This window comes from Ischnura elegans, chromosome 5, assembly GCF_921293095.1.
Source record: "Ischnura elegans chromosome 5, ioIscEleg1.1, whole genome shotgun sequence".
NCBI lineage: Eukaryota > Metazoa > Arthropoda > Insecta > Odonata > Coenagrionidae > Ischnura > Ischnura elegans.
In genome coordinates, this window is record NC_060250.1 from 47,955,845 (window position 1) to 47,977,986 (window position 22,142).

Sequence of the window (22,142 nt, forward strand, 5' to 3'; positions counted from 1 at the left end):
ATCTGCTACTGCTATACCCCCAGACCCTTCAGTATTAGTTGTGCCTAAAATCCCCACTAGACTTAATTTCTAGCTGCGCCCCTGCCTCCAATTGTTTTTTTTCCGTTCTCCCACATTCTCTGGTGTAAAATATCCCACCTCTTCATTTTCCATCTTTCTATGATCACCACAATATTACTCTAAGACCACTGGCAGATCCAGATAGGGGTTAGGGAGGCTGTAGTCTCACCCTGGGGTATCTAATTTTCACAATATGAAATGGTATTTTCTTCGCATCCCCACAAATGCCGGAAGGTTACCCCCACTCCCCAAACTCCTCGCCTAGCCCCCTCACTTGTGTTATCCTGGATCCACCATTGTATAAGACAGATATGATGTCAGAGAATTTGGTACAACCACGTCAAAATATAGATGATTGAATTAGGAGTAAGCTTGTAAATTTTTTATAAAGCTAGTAACCTGTATATAAATGGTCGGCCCACATAATATAAAAACGTATGTAACTTATGTGAAAAACCAAAATCATTCTCCACAGATAACCAACTTCAACACCGCAGGATAACTGAAACTTTCACGTGTTGGTACTGACACCATTATCAGATTGCAAAACCAGTAAGCCCAAAACCATAATTATATTAGAAGTGCAAGGACTCATATCATACCCAATTCAAATAGGCAGTGGATAATTCTAAAGACCAATTCATGTAAATGGGCAGTGAGGAGGGTTCATTTGAATTCAAAGGGCCGTAAAATATCGGTACGATACCTATACGTTAGAATTCCAGTTAAATATATGAACAACAAAATCATATGCATCACAGATAATTACGAAGGTCCCTCTACGACAGATATATGGGAAATTATTTTTATCTCTATTAATGTTGTTCGATAAAATCAGTGAAGTTGCGTACTCACTGGTTTAGATGACGATGAAGTTCGTGTCACGGCATCATCTCGTTAGGAACGAACCCTGGAAGTCACCGCAATTCTTTTACTGCCAACATTTTTTAAGGTAAATACAGAAAATAAATACATCAATTATCTGATTCTTTCCCAAATGAAAGACCACCATGCTCCAATTGTATCCTTAAATTTTGTCATAGCCGAAATTATAATATATTTGGCAGTCTTCGATTTCGATTCCTCGCCCATAGCTGTTCAATCTCCCCGCTTGTTTCGCATTCGCATCAACGCCTTCGACTGCCAATTGGCCACGGGACCACGGTATACCCTTTTTTCTGACTAATATTATTGACCATATATGCCTAATATTGAATTCCATAATAGATTGATCATTATTTTTTTATGGAAATATAAGCATATTAACTTCTTGATAATATTTTCGCCTTTGTTTACATTTTTCGAAACCATTGCGCCTTAGGCCATCTTGATTATACCACATTAGCCATCGCTCTGCCTAGAATTAATTTTTCTTTGGCATGACATGTGTGACACGATTGCTTTTCTATGATATGCTAATTTGTGACTTGTGCAATTGTTAGTTAAAATATCTATGTTAGTGTAAGTCATAGATTTTAATCTAGCGAAGCTGATTGTATTAAGTGTGGGAGAATAAGAAAGATATACGGTAAATTAGACGGCTATATCATTTAATTTTTCCGTAATTATTATAGTTGATACGCGCCTTTCGCGCTCATGTATGCGATTTTTCGCACGGTGTGAGTGTTTCGGTTTATTGATTGTGTTCAATAATGGATGAAGTTTTGAGCGTGAGGCGGAAAAGGAAGAATAGTGAGGAATGTGATCAAAACGTGTTCGGCTCGAACTCAAAGGCAAAGACTTCGAATATGAAGAAATTAAAGCGCCTCACTGAAGCTGAGAAAGAAGAGGAAGCTCGGTAAGTTTGACTCATAAAGCTTGCAATCCCTGCTGCCAAATTTTAATTGTAATTGGGATGTCATTTGGCCGACGGTGTAGGACTGATTGTTTATTTGTTTACCACTATGTGTGTGCTGCATTACACTGCCTCTTTGCCATCTTATGTCTCATTGTTATGCCGTATTTTTGTTAATATCACGGGAACAGGAATTCAACCGATTCTATGATACGTAATATTCAACATTTGGAACTATTACTTCTTGCGTCGAACTGTTAGTTGTGATTGAATTGAGCTGCAATTTCTCTTTTTGTATGGACTCAGCTAAATGTTTGATGGTATAGTTTAATTGTAATCTAACCCTTGCACTCGAGGAATGCCGATTGTAATGTACAACTTCGGTTTATATATCCTTATCATGGAAGGAATGCAGTAGTTATTGTCGCTAATACCTTGTTATTGAGGTAATACCTCTAGGTGTGTAATGTAGCAGTGAGTATGGTACCATCAGGTACCGTAAGCCACTCTGTCAAATGGCAATCCATTTTTATTATGGTGGGTGTGTTTCTAAAGTTTCCGTATGTTTGTCTTTTTTGTCTTCTCTTATTCTTAACTTTTTTATGCGCCTACAATTTATTCCAGTCTTGAGAAACTCGTGTTTGGAGAGTCATCCCTTGCCGATCGTAGAAGGGAACAACCACATCATGGTGTTAAAGACATGAGCGACCTGGATTCTGGCCTTGAGGAAGGTGATGAGCTGCTTTTTGGAGATGGAGAGGCTGCCATGGACATTATAACAGCGTCAGAAGACAAAGTTTGCCAAGTATCAAGTGTCAAGAAAGATTTGAGACCTGCATGGGAAGATGATGAAGACCCGCCACCTAGGTGAGTGCCATAGTGGTCTTTACCCTGGCAGAAAAGAATGGTAACGTTTGTGTAACCTAACTTTGGATGTACCATTAATTTAGGAAAATGGTAAACTCTGTGTAGGCACTGTGTGTAACTATAGTGTACGTAGTTATTACTCCAGTGTACATTCTGTGTAACTTTATGGTGAAGTGGCCCAATCTGTGTAGATTTTGTGTGTACCTTGTGTAACAATTGGTGCTGAATTGTGTACAGTGTGTACTGAGTCTGCTGTGGTACATGATGTGTACATAATGTACTCATGACTACCATTTAGTGTTCAGGTGTACAATTATGGTAACAAGGATTCCATGCAATTAGGATTAAAATTTAAAAAATAAATGCAGGAATGTTTAAAAATCAATCTTTAATGCTGTGTGTTAATGAAGGAGGTCTATAAATCGTCAATTGTTGCCTCCTCTACTTCCTCTTGATGATCTTGGTAGTTCCTGTTTCCATGAAAAAGTAAAATTAAGAAAATTTGTCGAGCAAACTTTTATAACATGATCAAATGGACAATATTTTGATTTAATTCATAAAATGAAACTTTTTCTGGCGTAACAATATCTTTCTTTCTTTAAAAATGAAATGAAAAAGTGGTTGAGGAGGCTTTATGTTTCACAATTTTTTCATACATGACAACCCCTTAATTTACTGCTCTATACCGACTTGTTACAGATTAATTTTAAGATAGTGAGAGCGAGATATGACTTCACGTATAATTCAATGATTTTGGCACCATTTGGGTAGCTTCCTTCATCAAAGAAAACGAAAGGCATTGATTGCGAATCGTTACCCGCCATTAGTGTATTCATAATATACAAATTATTTGGTTTTAGAAATACCGGTGTAGACGAATGGCAAGGGTCAATTTTATCCTCATTTGAAAAAGGCCAGATTGGCGCCCATGCGATGCCACTCCACGTGACGTCACAGGGACCTAGTTTCTATACGAGTTGATAGGAGTTTTACATCGTCTGAGGTTACCAATGCATGCATGAGGCACAGAGCTCAGGGAAACATGTCTTAATAATCACCTATTAAAACTGGCTAAGGTCGTAAAGTTTTCTTCGTTTGATAAGGTATTAATAATCCTTATTTAAGCCAAGTGCTACCAGTTAGCATGGTACTCTGCTACCTGCTAGCATCCTGCGTCGTATCAGCGCTCAGAGCCTCGCCCCATGGTCACCTCAGTTGCGGCAGCGGTAACCAGCATGACATCACACGGGAGTTTTCCCGGCATTCATTCTTACCCGTGGCATTTTTGGGCGCTTGAAAATTTTCACTTTTCATTTAATCGCAAAAAATAGATATCATTTAAAAATCTAAAAGCGAGAAATACGTACTCCAGGAGTAATAATCTTTCGATTTAGGCAATAAAAAAATATTATGAAACGACCCTTTCGTAAGAAAAAAATTCATCTTTCCAATGATACCAAAATATCACCCCTTTGCCACAATACTTTTCGAGATATTTACCAAAACATGCTTAATATTTTACTTGGGAAATGGTATGGCTAATCTCTACAAAGTCTTAATTTTAAAAATTAGCTTCTATGACCAAAAATGAACTTTAACAATAGATCACATCAGTAATTCATCAGTGTAGTGTGTATGCTTTCTCAACTATTTCTAAGAATATATTTAATAGCGTTTACCAAATCACAAAAAACCTTCACTTTATAAGGAGTTTCCAGCGTATGGTGTGCCGTGGTGCAAAACAAATGAGTTAGTTAAAAATTTAAATATGAATATTTAGTAAGTTACTGAGAATTTAAGTATAATGAAACAAAGGCTGTGCATTATTAATGTTACAACATTTAGTTTCTTACAGGTATTATAACTGAAAAACTAATGCACAACCTTTGTTGCAAATAATGCAAAAATATTGCCCACACTGGGACTCGAACCCAGGACACCTACTACAGGTTAGAAGACTACTGCCCTAGACCGCACCGCCACGGCCGTAGTTTAGAAGAAGCTCATACTCAAGGGACCTCATGCTGCGCAAAATCTTTACATGCGAATTTCTCTCGAACCCGGGCCTATGTGGTAGAAAGCCGTGACACTTTTTCTACCTTACTTATATAGTTTCAGTTAATAACATCCGCATGCATATCCCGAACATCACTTTGGCGATGTCTCCTTGTAAGTATGCCTTTGGGTACTGAAAGGGCCTTTTGCAGTTTCTCCATAGAAAATGTTTCATTGATTTTATAAGTGTACTTGGTTAAAACTCCATTCACTCAGTCAGTGATTCAACCAAAAGGTTGGTTTGGTTAAGGTGAGGGTAGAGCTCACCCCAGACTTAACAACGTGCATGTGAATTTCCCACTGTTAGGGTATGGGAGCTAGATCCTTTCCCTGGGCCACCTCACCCTCCATGGATTTTATTTGAGGGTGTCCAAAGGCTTCACGGGATTTGACCTCAGGGCCCTTTGGTCAGCAACCAATGTCAGTGTGAAGTACTGTTTGTAATTGGTGCGAAGGCTTCCGCGGTACGCTGGTAATGTAGGCTGCATGTTTTGGGTTTCACCGCGTCATCGTTGCGTTGGGGACAACAGTTTTTCCTGCATTCCGGCAGACGTCTTCAGGTCGAAGACTTCGAAGAAGTTATTTCGAAGGTTGAAGAAGGTACTTCGACCTGAAGACGCCTGCTGGAATGCAGGAGAAACTGTTGTCCCCTACGCAACGACAATGCGGTGAAATGCAAAAAATGCAGCCTACATTACTGTTTGTATGTAATATTAATATCATTGGATGGAAGTATGAAATTTTACTATTATTTTTGTTTCCTTTTGCAGAAGGACCGGAGAGGGAAGTGGGGTGCGTTGGGCAAGGTTGAGTGGTGGTGCAGCACCACTGCGCGATTCCTCGGACTCAGATGATGAGCACTCAGCTGATTCGGACGATGGGGATGATGATGACCTCTTAAGGGTAAGGAGCTCAGAGTAGGGGGTAGATCCATTTCACGCTATTTGCATGTGTTACGGTATTTGGTCACAATACTAAGGAAACAACTGCATTGATTACTACCAAATTTTTGCCCATATTTTGTGGTATGCATGACAAGGTTTGCAGATACATTTTATCTTGAAATATCATTAAATTCAATGAAAATAACTTTATATCAGTTATTGTAGAAAAAGAATGGAATTCGTCATGGGGTTCATAAGTTTTTCCATATGTATCACTCTCTTTGAAGGTTACCATATAAACGCATGTAAGAGATGCACCAGTATTTTGAGCATCTGAGCTTAAGAAAAAAAATTTTTGCTGCTTATTTTTTAATCATATTGCACAGTGTTGCTGGCATATGCCTGGACTCTCGACGGTTATCAGAATTTCCACTTTCACTGAAAATAAAAATTTACGCAGCTTTAGGAAGAGCACTAATTTATTTTATGGTCAAATTTGAAAGTGTAGACTAAAAAAGAAATATTACTACAGTTGCTTTTATTTCCTGCATCTGGGATATGCACTTTAAAACATTTTGAAAGTCGGAAAATTTCATGTTGCGCTGAAACACAGTGCCTTCATCTTGTTTGAGCTGTCACAAGTGACGTCACAAGACAGTGCACACAGTGGAGTACCCCTATATTCCGTCGCCTTCTTTAGCGTGGTGAGAGTTTCCGGGAATCGGTGGAGTTTGCTTCATAAAAATATCTACTAGTACGGAAAACATGTATTCAAAAAAGAATTACAAATGGTGTTTTGTACCTAATTGTATCTCGTCATTGAAACGAATGCCTGAGAAGATATTCATTTCCGTGCCTAAAGCACAAGCCATACTGAATCAATGGTTCAAGGCTGCTCGGCGTGATCCTCCTGACTCTTACCTATCAACAATATTCTGTTCTGTTCAAGATCATTTTAAGGTATTGTAAAATCTAATTGATATTTGTATGATAATAATTTACTTAATAGGTACCTCATTCATATCAGATAATGTGTTGAGTCAAAATATAGCATACTCGTTGTAGACCTATGTAATTTTTACATAACTGCAAGTAGTTTGCTGAAAGAATTATGCCCTTCGGACAATTTCTTACATATTTGTACAAAAAGTTGATTCCAAAATCCATTTTCTTTCAAATTAACCAATTTGTTTTCGTCTGGTGATGAATGAAGACTTGGAAAATTTTATGCAATAGAAATTGATGGAAGGTAGTATTAAAGATTTGTGCGTAACCAATCGCATTGCCACTGTAAGATCCCCTGGTATTACTGTAAACATACATAAGAGTGGGGTTAATATTAATAATAAGCCCGCAATAACTGAATATTGCGGAAATATGTACAAAATTACATATGATAAGGTGTTGATACAAAACCACTCACCTCTTATCCTTAACGCCTCGCATTTCAGGAACGTTGAACCTGTCCTCCTTTTTCAAAAATGCAGTGACCATAAATATATCAACATTTAGTAAATTGTTGGAATTTGCCCTCTCCCAACCAACATTAACTTTTCTTGAACCCATCTTGTACAGCAAACCACAGCAACAACCAGCCAGCACAGAAATACGGCTAACATCCCATAATTCTATTTGCGAAGGGTGAATGTTCCAGCCGGCATGAATGCATACGCAACGAATAAGTCTTGATGCGAACGTCTGAAATAGGTCTATTAGTTGGACTCAGTTCTTACAAAAAATGTTTTGGCATGATTAACGGCATTGTGCCAAAATATGCCCAGCCAAAAATGTATACCATCATCTATTTATTAAAGATTCAATGAGCTATTTGCACTACTCTCTCCAAAGTTAATGTAACCGACACTTAAATGAATATTAATATACAATACACTCCCGATTATCCTGACTAATGATGGGGAGAGATAGCACGAATAATCAGAAAACACGGATAACCCAAACTTTCGCTTAAATGTCTTGCAATGTTCATAATTTACGTAAAACAAACAATATATTATTATTAATGCAGGTATTTTGTTATTTTAGAGTGCTTCCCAGACTCATTGAGAGCTTTCTTCACCAGTTGGCGATCTTTTTAGCGGCGATAACAGGGTTGTACTGGTATCCGTGGCTGTGTGATCACGGATACTGAAAAGTGGATTGCGCGAATGCTTCAAAACCACTGCTCGATGTCAGAAACTACCCTGTCAGGTACCACGCCACGACACGGTGCTCCCGTGAATGCAGCTAGCGCACAATCTCTTCAGTTTTACGAAGGGGATTTTAACGGAAATAATAAGCCCGGTGTATTCTAGCATTAATGCAGTAATTCCGATGATTTTGTGTCTGATTTTATTTTTTTTTTAAAGATCACGGAAAAAATCGAGCGAGAGTGAAAATCATGCGCGGATAATCCATTACCCAGATAAACCGCAGCCGGATAATCGGAAGTCTGCTGTATTACGCAATTATGAAGTCATGTACTCAAAAGAGAAGCAGCCACATATTTATTTATTTATCAACTTACAAACAAGGTCTCGGAATGCATCTTGTTCATATATCAAGGACTTACTGTATTCAGGAAGATATCAACCTTCAATTGCATCAGGCCGTATTCTTCTATCGTGAAAATGAAACGAGTTTAAAACTTTTTTACGACGATTCCTATAAGAAACATTTATGTGAAATTTGTTATTACGAACCTCCGGTTTTTTTGTCTCATGAGCTTCATAATAGCAAGAGAGTACTGTAAAAGAGCTATATTGTCATTGCAATTTGGTACTTTGGTGTCATGAGTTGAATAAGTATCAGCATTTTACTAGTCCTTTGTCGGTAATACATATCTGAAAAATATAATTCTTGAGCAAAAACTTGCCTCCATGTCATTTGCTATTAGATTGCAAAGTTTGAACACCATCCGATGGTAATAATTTCATACCTTCCCTTGTGAAGGTACTTAGGAAGCTGCCTGGATACTTGAATACCATCTGGGCTTTGTAATTCCGCTATTTGAATGCATTTGCCTCGTAGATTCCCTGTAGGATGATTGCCTTCTTTGTAGTTGATTTCATAATTCTGAATTTGCTTGTTTAGCATTGTGGAGAGCTCCTCCATGCCAAGAAAGCAGTTGCTGTGGTGCCGTCAAGTGGTGCATCCCAGTTGCCATCTGGTGTGCTTCGCTTTCGCAAGGCTAATGCCCTCAACCGCGTGACACACGTCGAGGGACCCCTCATCACCAGTGTGCAGTTTCACCCAACTTCAACCGTGGCTGCTGTGGCTGGTGTCTCTGGTGTGGCGTCCATTGTCGAGGTGACACTCCTCTCCCTTCTCTCCTACCCTTGTCCTCAATGCTCACATGGTACAATCCGTTCTTCTGTGGATGCCTCTTATACCTGGCATTCCTGTAGTGATAAGTGGTTTACTGTTAATTTATGATTGCCGTAATGTCTCCAGGCTAAGCCTAGTCAATTTTTCCAGGGAATAATAATAATAATAATAATAATAATAATACGTCTTTATTGGGCGAGATTGGGACTAGAAAGTCCCATCTTCCATCTAACCCCTATGGGAATATGGCTAGGGAACATATCGTATGACTATTTATGCTTTAAATGATTCAAGAGGTGGAAATGATGGTGGTCAGAGGATTTACACTCGAAAGGAGGTTATTGTCATGGAATATCAAATGTGCTATAACTTCATGGCATCATTCCTTTAATACAATTCCAGTTCCAAAAATATTCTTTGTGTCCCTCATCCTTGTACATCTGGGTTATCGAGAGTCATAAAATTAATTAAAAACTAGTGGAACTGGATTATTTTTAGTCAGGAAAAACATCCATGAATTCAAAAGGAAGTAAACGTTGGAAAACACAAATCAGGCTTTTTGTAACAGATATGCATTCAGTCCCATTGTTAGAATTCACTTTTGTCTTTGACCTCATGTTCACCGTAGATATTTATTGACCCTTGACAGGTCTGCAGGTGCTGCCATGTTGCTTTTTATCTGATTTGGATTTTGGCACCTATGCCTTTCACAGTCACTAGTTCACAAATCTTTAGCTCTTCAAGACTGTGAGCAATAAAGAAGACGTTAGTTCGAACTACCTCCTGTTGTCAGGGTTTGATAATATTTTATTTTTCTCTCTTAAAGTATGTAGGTTAATCTTAATTGAATATTTCTGAATGTATATCAGTTTTATTCAGGTTCATCAGTGACACAAGAAAACTGAACATGGAGTGGAATGAACTAGTGAAAAATCATCTAGCCAATCACATAAGACCTGAATGTGGATATTGTAGATATTGATTGATATTGGCGAGATTCTTTTTATCAATCACCACCCTACCCCCTACGAAGCAAAGTGAATTGGATCCTTAGATACACCACTTCCTCCTTCTGATGCCTTTTAGATTCAATGCTTTTTTGTCTTCTACCACTGCTTTCCTAGGAGAAGTAACTGAGGATGAAGAAAAATATGCTTGTCCGCGCAAGCTATGTCATAATGGGTTGCAAGGTGTCAATTGTGGGGACTATATTCAGTTTTAAATTCAGTGGAGATGGCGCGAATCGTGCATTCTTCTTTTCACTTAACCTATAATCTTGCTCAAGAAGGCAACTGAGTCTCACAAAATATCGCTTGCGATTTCAAGCATTTATCATGGAATAAAGCACTGGGAGGAAGAACTCGTTGGGCAGTGTGGGATGGGTTGCTCCAAAGAGATTTTCTTGTGGTTATTTGCCTGTTTCACCTGGAGCTATTCCTGGAAGAATTTCAGCCCAGAATTCAAACTTAGTAGCATAGGAGCGTGGTGGGTAGTGTGTTGGGCTGCTTAGCTTATTACACCATCAGAGCTTGGTGTTGTAACTGGCAGCATACCTGACTGGCAATTTGGAGATCTTTGTTTGAATCCCATCAGAGCCAAATGATTTTTTCATATGGAATCTCACTTTAGTTTTTTGCTTTTTATGGAATTTCCCTCACTTGCTATCACAAAGAATTTGAAAGAATATTGTCATTGAGAGGGCTTAACATGTAACATTCGTTAAATGTGTGATGCCAGTAGCCATTTTGTTTAATTTTTTAATAATAGCATGATTAACACATTTACCATTATTCCAGGTGGATGGTCGCAATAATGCCAAACTTGCCTCCATACAGTTTGAGCGATTTCCAATTCACTGTGCAAGGTTCTCATCAAATGGGAGTGAACTGTTGGTGGGCTCGAGGAGTCACGCCCATTTGTACTCGTACGACTTGATCGAAGGCCGGACCACCAGGGTGCTCATCAACCGGGCCCTTGGAATCACAAATGCCAAGGTACTTAGCCTATCATCAAATCGATTATCTTCTTGTTAGTGCAATCACACCATAAAGGATTATTTGTTTTGTGTAATTTTCTCACTAAATTTGCACCTGCAGATGGATTGGAATGAAGATGTTTTTTTTTTTTAAATATAGCTTGGAGAAAGCACGGTCTACCTCTAACTTTTAAAGTATCACTTTGCTTTGTGTATATACCAGAGCAATATGGTGGAAATTTGTAAAACTTTACCCATGGAAAGTGTGGAAATTGCTTTAATTTTACATTTTACTTCAACAGTTTCTTATTATGCCTCATTGAATGGGCCATCAATTGAAGCTAGCAGATGATGGGCCAAGTCAGAGATTTTTATCACCATTGAAACCACTTTTAAAAATTGAAGGACCACAAAAAGCTCTCTTAACTTGCTTTTTTTCTTCCTCAGAATTTTGAAGTGTCTCCGGACGGTGAGCGCATTGCATTAGCTGGAAGATGGGGTGAGGTGCACATTCTGTCTGCCAGAGCAAAGGAGTGGATCTCCACACTCCAAATGACAGGGGAGGTCAACTGCATGAGCTTCTCCCATGATGGTGCCTTTTTGTACACTTACGGAGGTAAATTAGTGATATAAACAATTGCTACATAATTTTTTCCATGTGCATCTATTGCGTAACATTTGATCAGTCTTTTACAGAAAACTTTTGTGTTACTGTAGAAGTTTAGGTGTTTGGAGCACTACTGGAGGGCAGGCATGGGCCATGTTGATCCGAAAAGTAGTCATGTTTTGAATGTCTAATTTTCTCCCTTCTTTTAATTGTATTATCATATGCTATCTAGTAGGCTTTATCTCTATAGTATGAGCAATTAAATGTAATTACATTCATAATTTTTCAATAAATGAAATAATTTCAACCACTTCCATAATAGATAGAAATCTGAAATTTTGTGCTTAATTGGGGGACTACTAATGATTAAAAAAATATGGGAACCCCAAACTTACCACGACCTTCCCTCAGAAAAAAATTTGCGATGGCTCAATTTTTGCTTTTACCACACGCTGATATAGTCTACAGTCTGTGATACCTAGTTTACTCTTGGGATACTGACCTATGCCAATTATTCGGATAGGGTGGGATAAGTGCTTAGTGTGGTATTTTTTTATCTCTTAATCATTGCCGTCGAGAGATACAAAACCTCCCTAGATGGGACGTTTGACCTTTTGTATGAGAACTAACAGCTTGGCCTTTGTTACAATTATGAAATTTCATAGTATTGAGGCTTTCGTATATTTTTATGGACAAATTTAATCAGGACTGCCAAACACAATGAATGAACGTCCTATCTGTGCTTGGAATATCATATTTCTTCCGTAATTTCCACAGTATTGCTGCCGCTGGTGTTGTATTAATTTTGTATGCCAGTTGATATCAGTATGTTGGATTTTCTTGTGTTCTAATTTAAAATCAAGTGCTTTGTCTTGTTATTGTTAACCAGGGCTGCTATGTGATTTGATGAAGTCAGTCACATCAAAGTGTCAGCTTGGTTTTCTTCATTAGTTCATGCATTCTCTTACCCACAGAAAGTGGCCAGGTCTGGGTTTGGAGCATGTCTTCCCTCTCGTGTACACACCGCTTTGTGGACGAGGGCTCCCTTGCCGGCTCTGCATTGGCTATCTCTCCGTGCAGTCGCTTCATTGCTTGTGGGTGCACTTCGGGTCACGTGAATTTGTACCAGTCCGACGATGCCTTGAAGATGGCTGTGGTGGATGGAGTCTGTAAACCTTCGCCACTTTGCACCATCTCCAATCTCGTCACACCCGTCACGTCGCTCAAGTTTGATCCATCATCAGAACTTCTGTTCATGGCATCATCGGAGAAAGCTGACGCAGCCAGAATGGTAATGAGGTTATGTGTTCATGACAAGCCTTCTTATCTAATGTCACTTTAAGTTTTGGTGCTGCATACTAAATCACACCTTTCTTGAATGTTCTTTGTATTTGATTGTTAACTTTATGAAACACCATGTCTAATGAATTTAAATTATTAGCTTTTTTGATGTTTCAAAACCAAAATTGAAGAAAGTGACATAACAGTAATAGTCATGCTTGGTCAATTAATCACCTTTTTCACGGGAAATTCAGCCCAAAATACAACCTTTTGAGCAGAGGAGTGTGGTGGGTGTTGTGTTGGGCTGCTATCTGAAGGTTCATATCTTGGGTTAAGCCTTCGAATGCCCCATAAAAATATCTTCCAAGTGCAAGGTGGCCCAGGAAATGGAACTGGGTGCTATGTGTGAATGTCATGCACTTAAGCTTAGTTTGGGATAAGCACTACCCTCTCCCATCAAAATGAATCTATGTTTTAATTACTAAGTAAACCTTTTCTATAACATTGTTTTTGTGTGGAATTTGTAATCACTCCATAGATAGTTTTGATACTGATAATATTGCTACTATTCTGCTATGCTTTTCAATAGAATTTATGTTATTTACTCATCTGACTCACAGGCATTTAATACTTACCTGTGGGGCATGTGATGGATGGCGTGGTTGTTTGTGATGCATGTGTTACGGTAGGGGAGGAATCATTGAATTGTAACTTGATGTCATTGTTAGTTGCATGTGGCCAAGCGAACGGTGTTCACCAACTTCCCTGGTAGAGCGCCTGGTATGGAGCGACCCTTGTGTGCTGACATCTCCCCTCATGGAGGATACCTCTCGATTGGATCCTCAAAAGGAACGGCTTTCTTGTACAGGTGAGTGGCAGCATTAGTATGGGGCATCCAGTTGTACTACTGTGTGATGGTTCTTTTCAACTATAGCTACATTGGAACCTCAATCAACTTTCCCGCATTGATCGTTTTCATGCATTCATCGCTCGCCCGCATCTATTGTTCCCCGAAGTAGCGTTTTCCCACATTTATCCTTTGAAGATCGTGGTCCATACGTATTATTCTCCCGCATCCATCATTTGACGAAAATGAGACGAAATATACACCATGTGTCATATAAGGCTAATAAAGACAGGCACATAGTTTGAATATTCCCCAGGAGATGGAACTACCACAGGGAGAAGCTCAGAGCCATGGGGTAGAAACAATTGGTTATTTATAGAGATGCACGAATAGTATCCGCGAATACCTGGAATAGTAGAAAGTATTCAATATTCGAGATCTCAAATAATTGTGCTCAAAGTACGATCTCGAGTACCTCGAATACTTTGAATTTAGTGCCATATTCTGTGACATGCACGTTGTTGGTAGTTGACTCGGAAAAACATAGAGGACTCTAGTCGTTTAGTGCATGCAGCACCGTTTTAGGCAAGTTAAAGAACTATAAATTTGCGGATAAGAGTGCTGAAAAGATATTGTACAACGTGGGGAACCAAAAATGATAGGGGGAAAAATCTGAAAATCCCCGGTTTCTGCCACAAAACCCCTCAAAAAAATTTAAAATGGCAGGAAAAATATCGACTTTTGGGGTACCTTCCGTTACGCATTGAGCTACTGCTCCCGAACCGTTCCACTCATCGGAAAGATCATCACGAATTTGAAGACTGGAAGGATGCGGGCTTCCCTTGATGTCAGTTTTGTTTCTTCATGCCAAAAGATGGCTCCGCAATGACACGTCAAAGTTGATAAAGGATCAAAATTTTAATTAAAATAATAATAATAAAAAAAGGCATGTGCACAGGCCCCTGGCTGAACGCATCAATACACCTACATTCAAAAAATTATTTTGACCACTTCTCATTCTATGCTCATCCAGGATGAACCCACAAGATGGAACTCCCTTTTTCAAATGATGAGGCTTCTTTCGGAACAGAAGCAAGCCATAACATTAGCTGCCTCTAACCGGAGTTTAATGTAGACATAACTCCACCACAGTGTGATGCTATCAAGCAATCGATTGATGTTCTGGATGTATTCGAAGGAGCAACATTTCTTGCTAGTGGAAGTGCAGTCACAGTTTCTTAAGTATCCACCTTGTGTATAGCATTATTAATTTCCTAGAAACTAAGAAGTTTTCGCATAGTCATCTACAATGTTTCGTCAATGATTTTCTGTTTTCCAGTAAAAGGTGGTATGAATTTCTGAAAAAAGAAAAATTATTCACTTTTTCCACAATTCTTGATGTACGATTTAAAATCAGTGACTTCCAAGATTCAAGTCAAGTTGAGACAATAAAAAATCGGTTTGCTTTGGAGATGACAAGTCTGTCCAAACAAAGTCAAAACAAATAGTAGTGAGAAAAGTCACCTGTGCTGCTTGGGTGGGATAATTTAAGGCTTTAAATCAGGGAATAAATAGTTGTTTTCATCATAACGAGCTCTGTGATTGTAAGTTGTACGTGATGAATAAAAGAATTATAGTGACTTCCAGTTTTTTATAATTATATTTGCCTATTTCCCTCTATATTTTTATGGTATGTGCTAGAATTTCATGTGTGGATTCTATATTGTTGAAATACGTTGTAGCTTGTGTGTGTGTTGGCAGTGGAACAGATTCGTACTCTCACATGTGAATTGTGTGCAGGCTGTTTTGCTGTGAATAGGGTAGTTTCCTTCATCAAAGAAAACAAAAGGCATTGATGGCGATTCGTTACCCACCATTAGTGTATTCATAATACACAAATTATTTGGCTTTTGAAATACCGGTTTAGACGAATGGCAAGGGTCAAATTTTATCCTCATTTGAAAAAGGCCAGATTGGCGCCCATGCGATTCCACTCCACGTGACGTCACAGGGACCTAGTTTCTACACGAGAGGATAGGAGTTATGCATCGTCAGAGGCTACCAATGCATGCATGAGTCACAGAGCTCAGGGAAACGTCTTAATAATCACCTATTAAAACTGGCTAAGGTCGGAAAGTTTTCTTCGCTTGATAAGGTATTAATAAACCTTTTTTAAGCCATGCGCTACCAGACAGGAAGGTACTCAGCTACCCGTTAGCATCCTGCGTCCTATCAGCGCTCAGAGCCTCGATCAAGGTCACCTACCAGGCGGGAGGGGGAACCAGAAATGCGTCGTACGGACTTTTTCCCTTCATTCCTACTTACGCGTCGCGTTTTCGCGCGCTTGAAATTTTTCACTTTTCATTTGATCGCGAAAAATAGATATCGTCATTTAAAAATCTAAAAGCGTGAAATACGTACTCCAGGAGTAATAATCTTTCGATTTAGGCAATAAAAAAATAATAGGAAACCACCCTATTGGTACTCGTGAAACCAATGAAATGTTGAATCTCAGTCACATTATCATGAAATATAAGTTTCTTTTAACAATAAGTGCAGGTTTAGTGTTTTTTTAACTGTAGATTGCTTGTCTTAGATAACTGCCTAAAAGTTATTTTAAATTATTGTTGAAAGTGCTTTACTTGTGCTCCCTGAATTGGCATTAGCTTTCCAAACCCCACTACTTGAAAAGAATGCAAAGCAGCAGATTTTTTGTTTTCCACAGGAGTTAGGTGTTTTTATCTGTGATTAAGGCTCTCCAGTCACCTGGATTGATGGATTTTCATCAGGAAGAGAATTGGGCCACTGCAGTGGCCCTACCTTCTTCGCTAATGCGGCATTTCCAAATTCAACAGCACGGCTCATTAGCATACGATCGTTATCCTCCAGTGTTACAAGTTGGTTTACATCTCAATATTCCGCCCACGTATAGCAATAATTTTTCATAAAAAATCTTTGAGGGATCAATTTTATCAATACGTGGCATCAATTTCAGGTGTACTATTTGAATGAGCGGCAACTTTAACATCCATTTTTCTGGCAACTGAAAAATACGAGGTAAAACGCTTGTACTTCATCATCCTGACATTCCATTTTGAATATCCCAAGTAATAATCGTGACACACCAGCAGTAAACAAACTTACCCAAGAATAACAGCATGTACACAAGTGACAATGAGCGACTAAATCCTCCCTCAAATAATTTTTTACAGCATGCGCTGCGTACTTTCCGACTCCCAACGGCAGTTTAGGCGCATATGACATCACGCTTTGCTTCGGCAGAGCTCGGGTGTCTTCGTGTAGTGGTGGGCTCAGAGAAATTTTGCTAGATTTATAGTCAATTTTTTATTTCTTATGATGATGAATGGAGAAACTTAAGGTATTTTTGCAAGCTAATATATCTGTTTCACCTGTTCAAAATAGTTTTTATAGCAATTGACAACCCATGCAAGTTACCCATTTTTTCAGATGCAACATTTTTATACTTGAGGTGCAAATGTTGATTAAAGCCTATTCAGTGCACCTGGAAAATCAAGTAGTATTACCCGAAAAAGACTAAATTTGTATAAAATATTTAGACATGGAAGAGATGTATCCTCATAAGTGACGTCTTGTAGTAATGCATCAAAAATGCAGCAGAAGTGTAATGACTGCTCTCAATGCTCCTGGGTAGCTCGACTGTTTTCTAAATGTGGCTTCTTCCCCTTTCCACTAAAAAAGTCGGCCTGGTGACTAGTGAGCCTAGCGGATAGACAAGAGGCATTGGAGAGAGAGTTCATGGTCTGGGGAGCAGTGGCTAGGGAAGGTAGAGGAAGTGATATGGACACAAAGGGGTTAAAGTGAAGGGGAGGCTTGATATTTGGGATTGCGTCTTTCGCTAGCCTGAGATCTCCTGAGTTTGAGACCACTGAGCAGCTGATAGTTGAGTTCAAGCTCTTTGTCTCTCTGCTGCATGGAAATAGACATATCTCAAGGCAGTCTTTGAGCTTAGGAAAGGGATAGTATTTGCAGAGGAGTCTTGCACAAAGGCTGTTCAGATTTTCACCTCCGCAAACTCCAAATTACTCAAAGAATAGTTTTAAAAAATGATGGGATTACTAGTTAAAGCAGTCTTATATAGTAACAAGCCAATCAGGTAAAAAATAGAAAGGTAACAATTTTATTAATGCATGATGTTGGTTGGAACTTCGTTAGTTCTTTAGGGTGTTTCCAACAAAACATCTCATGTAGTTGTTTGTCAATGAAAAATGTTGGTCCTGATATGTAAAATGGAGGGAGAGCTCATGGGGTGGGAGGCAGTATATAGCAACAGTGCTAGCAGTCCCATCATAAGAAGGCTGGAAGGCCCACTCAGCTGAGTGAATGTGCTAGCTGGATTGAGTAGTCAAGGTTCCATTGCCAAACTGAATGACTTGCAAGTGTATTATTATTCTTCTAAGGATTATGGATTAACTGGATTTAAATTCTTGGGAAGTTCACTATTTTGAGTAACTAACTAAGCATTAATTATAGGATAATATTTTGTGTTAATTATGCTTCCATTTCTGCATTAGTACATATGTGAATTTGTATCCAACATTAAACCTCTTGTGTGTGGTTTAGTGACTTTTTGTTTCAATTTGCATTTACAAGTACGCTGAAACTGAAGTACTCTTTCCTTTCAGGCTTTCACACTTCGGCAGTTACTAGGCAAGTGGAGAAGCTACTCACAATTGCTGCATATTTTCATGCTACTCACAGGCTGTCCTGGATTGATGAATTCCATATTTTTTTATTGGAGTGCCTGGACATGAGAGAAAAGAAGTTAATAAAATTGTTATTATTAAATGAGGTTGTGATGTGATTTTGTGTCCATTTGGAAGTTGCATTTTATTCATCAATCAATTGAATGGATTTAGTTTCTGATTTAAGGTTTTGATGTCATTTAGATAGCCAACCTAATTCGAGTATAGAGCAAAATACCCTTGGAATGCCACTGCTTTTTAAGCATGACTGCTTATTAGACAAGTTAAACTGGCTTAAATCTTAGCCTACCGCTAATACTAGAGGTGAAGCATCATCTGCAGTCAGACGGAGGCACGTGGTGGCTTCCAGATTAGCGGCAATCAAGGAATAATAATTTTATATATGTAATGTTAATGGATCCCCGAAGCTTGGAAGTCATCCTTCTATGATGGAGGATGAAGCATATAAAGTCAGCTAGCCATAAATTTCTTGCCTCCTGGTGAACCTGGGAAAATTTCATTTGAATTGTACGGCATTTAACTCCTTATTTTTACGAATACTAAATGCTTCCTTTGAAAAAGTGATAAAATATAAAATTTCAGCTTTTATGGAGCAGTGCAGAAAAACTCACGATCTAAATAGAGAAAGACAGGAAATGTTTGATGTCATTGGCCAAATACTAAATTTCAATGTATATTTTGAAATTTCAATTCAAGGGTTAAGTCCTGGCATACTGTTTGCTATGCTGATAACAAAATTTGCAAAACTTTTCAAGCGAGAAACTTTTTTATATTACTCCTCCTAAACCTTAAAATAAATCACAAAGGAGAAAATAGCCTCACAGCATATCACCTATATGCTCATTTGGCAGTAGCAAAACTGTTGGTTAAATATGACTGAATGTCCTGCCAGAGGTTTTAACCACTGGAATTTTTCAAGCCCCTTCCCCACTTCTTGGAGTTCACTCTCCTTGGACAATTAAACCTCTGGCTGGAGTTGCTGGACTTTGATGAAAGATGCTCAAACAGGCATCAAATGAGCTTCCAACTAGACCGGCAGATGTTGTAAACTGCGAGGTCTTCAAGTAGTGTAAGACTTAATATGGATATCCAGTAGATAAAATAACACTAATCTAAGGCGGCCACTGGTTGTTCCATGAATAAAATTGCCATTGGAAAGGGGTCTGCTCAATAGGGAATTTTGGGGATGATTACAAAATGCCAATGAGCATTTGTAAATATGGGTTTTATCTTACAAATGGTGTCCCTGTTTTTTATTAGAACTTTTATCTGGATCCTTGCACAATCATAATTTTTTGCAATTTTCCTTAACGACAATCCTTTATCACAATCTAATTATACATACTTTCCTCTCCCTCAACAACAACACAACTCAGTCTCTCCTACTCATTTTGCAATAACACTAGCAAATCTTCAATACCCTCAAATGTTCAAAACACAGTACCAGCTGTGAATATGATGGATGTTTTTCCTCTGAGACATTTACTCGTTCTGCAATAAATGATATGGGCATTATCAAAGCCTTTTTATAGCCCTGATTATTCAATCCAGCACCTTCATCTCTGTTAGTGTGTTGCTTATTTTCTCAAGTTCATACGCCACTAGGATAATTTGGTCTGTCATTGAGCACTCATACCCTCTAATCCATTCTTTCCTGTCACTTTCCATGTTCGTCCATGGGTAAGCGGAGTGTTTAAGGCTTTACTTTTATTTACACTATCCCTGGGATTATTTTTATTTTTGAGATTAAGTGCCCATTAGGAGTTGCCAAAGTCTGGCTGCTGGGTAGGAAGAGGAGCAGCTGGTGAATAAAGGTTCATTTTATATTGGGATGCTTGGGAAAATCATTCCGGTCTGGGAAAAAATGGCCATTTATGGAGGTGACCTGAGTAGAGGTAGCCATTTGGAGATGTTTTACTGTACATAATTTGCAAGATTGGTATTAATAGTGCACTCAGCAGAGTGAATCCGTCTCTCCACAGGTAGTATTTTTTCTGACCAATGGGCAGAATTTTCTTCTGTGATTTGGTACTTACCTGTGTCTTGTGAATTAATTATTCATGGTTTCTGAGCCAAAATTTTTTGAATTTCTCCAAAGGTTGCTACTAGGTACTAGGAGAAAAAATTAAAATTTGAGATGGTGAGCATTAGGCAGTGATTTTGTTAATGTGGGACGACCTTCATCATGTCATTTAATGTAAATCTATGGTACAACAAAATAGCTCATACCAGCAGGGCAAACCAACAGTGTCTCCTCAGCCATTACAATTTAAATTGTGGGCTAGCAAAATGACCAATGAGTTTTGGGGTACCAATCAGTGAGGCCTATCTTCTTCCATCACATATCCCTGGCATTCCTTGGGTAGTGATCAGAAATAGTTACTGGAACTTCAAGAAATATTGCCCTCTCCCTTCAGGCTCTCATCCTCCTATTTCTTCTCATTTAAGTATATAGCAATCGTCCACCTTAATGATTTCCTAATTTCACTCAAGCCAATTGAAAAGACTCTGTCATCAGCTGGTAAAAAACGGAACCATAACACCTCTATTCTCTCTACTCCTCTTCTTCCATATAAATTGGCTAGTTACTTGTTTTCCAGGAATCCCAACTCCACCCATACAAATGAGACAAGAATTTTTGTGAAAATGCCTTTTGGGAGACATCTAATGAGCTAAGGTAATTGGCCTTCAACCTCATCGCAGTACCCTGACCCTTTATAGCTTCATGTTTCTATGCTTAGGGTATAAATATGTAGATCCTTTTCAATGTTTGCTAGTATATCAAATGTTTAAAATTTGCATCTAAGTAAATCATGAGATTGAAATTCAACGTACAGGCAGCCGTTTCAAATGCTCCAATTGCACGAATATGTATCCTGATTACTTCAAAAGGAAAAGATAAGTCTTGAATGAGTATTCATGAAAAAAATGTTGAGCAGGGAGTGAACTGCCCTCATATATTTCTGACACAGTCAGGAGCTAGTGCGAATTTCACGTTATCAAAAATGTAATCATAATTAGAAATTAATTATTATAAATCCTTAAAAGTTATGGGAGGAGCACTTGAGTTCTAGGAAAGAATAAAATTGATAAATTATTAATTTCACGTGAATGAAACTAGCACATCCACAGGGAGAGTTTTATCTACACACCGTTGCAGTGGCGCAGCGAGGGGGGGTTTGGGTTGGGGGATGAAACAATAAACTATAGTCATTTTGAACCATTAATCTTAAAATTTTCTGGGGGAGAGCTCCCGCAACTCTCACTTAGCCTGGCGGGTATGCAAAACCCCCACACCCCAAAGTAAGTTGTAAAGTTGCGCCTAAAATCCCCCCCAGTCCTGATTCCTAGCTGCGCCCCTGCACCGTTGGGCTGTTGGCAACTGAATAAAAATAAAGACACCGTCGCGGTACATGTAATTATATATTATCAGTAACGGGGTAACGGTGTCCGATGACCCTCAAGTTTCACGCGGAATGACACGAACGGTTGCACCATAACGATTTGTACGCCGCCAATATAGTACTGTTAACCTGCGTCGCATTATAACAATCTATGCTTTTATGGAAGAATTTAGAAACAAATAGACACCAGATTTATTTTTTTTCTCAATACTGTTTTTTAAAACATTATTTGATATAAATACAAGCTTATTTTGATAATATTCATAAATATTCCAAGGTTAGGAGGATGCTAGAGACA

The 22,142-nt window shown here is 38.6% G+C and overlaps 1 protein-coding gene across 1 annotated transcript; it reads left to right on the forward strand.

Moving 5' to 3' along the window:
* The first annotated feature begins 1,371 nt into the window (after positions 1-1,371).
* Positions 1,372-18,522, forward strand: LOC124158838 (U3 small nucleolar RNA-associated protein 18 homolog). Its single transcript, XM_046534202.1, has 9 exons — positions 1,372-1,858; positions 2,480-2,722; positions 5,548-5,680; positions 8,752-8,967; positions 10,782-10,979; positions 11,408-11,576; positions 12,542-12,858; positions 13,577-13,716; positions 18,360-18,522. The coding sequence occupies exons 1-9, from the start codon at positions 1,713-1,715 to the stop codon at positions 18,382-18,384; spliced, it is 1,587 nt and encodes a 528-aa protein (XP_046390158.1). The 5' UTR covers positions 1,372-1,712; the 3' UTR covers positions 18,385-18,522.
* The last annotated feature ends 3,620 nt before the right edge of the window (positions 18,523-22,142 follow it).

What these genes read in the sequence shown, in the direction of transcription:
- LOC124158838 (XM_046534202.1), top strand. Translation starts at nt 1,713, where the DNA reads ATGGATGAAGTTTTGAGCGTGAGGCGGAAAAGGAAGAATAGTGAGGAA. An exon ending in ATGATGATGACCTCTTAAGG is followed by an intron (nt 5,681 to 8,751) that starts GTAAGGAGCTCA and finishes TTGCTTGTTTAG; the next exon opens with CATTGTGGAGAGCTCCTCCA. An exon ending in GTGTGGCGTCCATTGTCGAG is followed by an intron (nt 8,968 to 10,781) that starts GTGACACTCCTC and finishes CCATTATTCCAG; the next exon opens with GTGGATGGTCGCAATAATGC.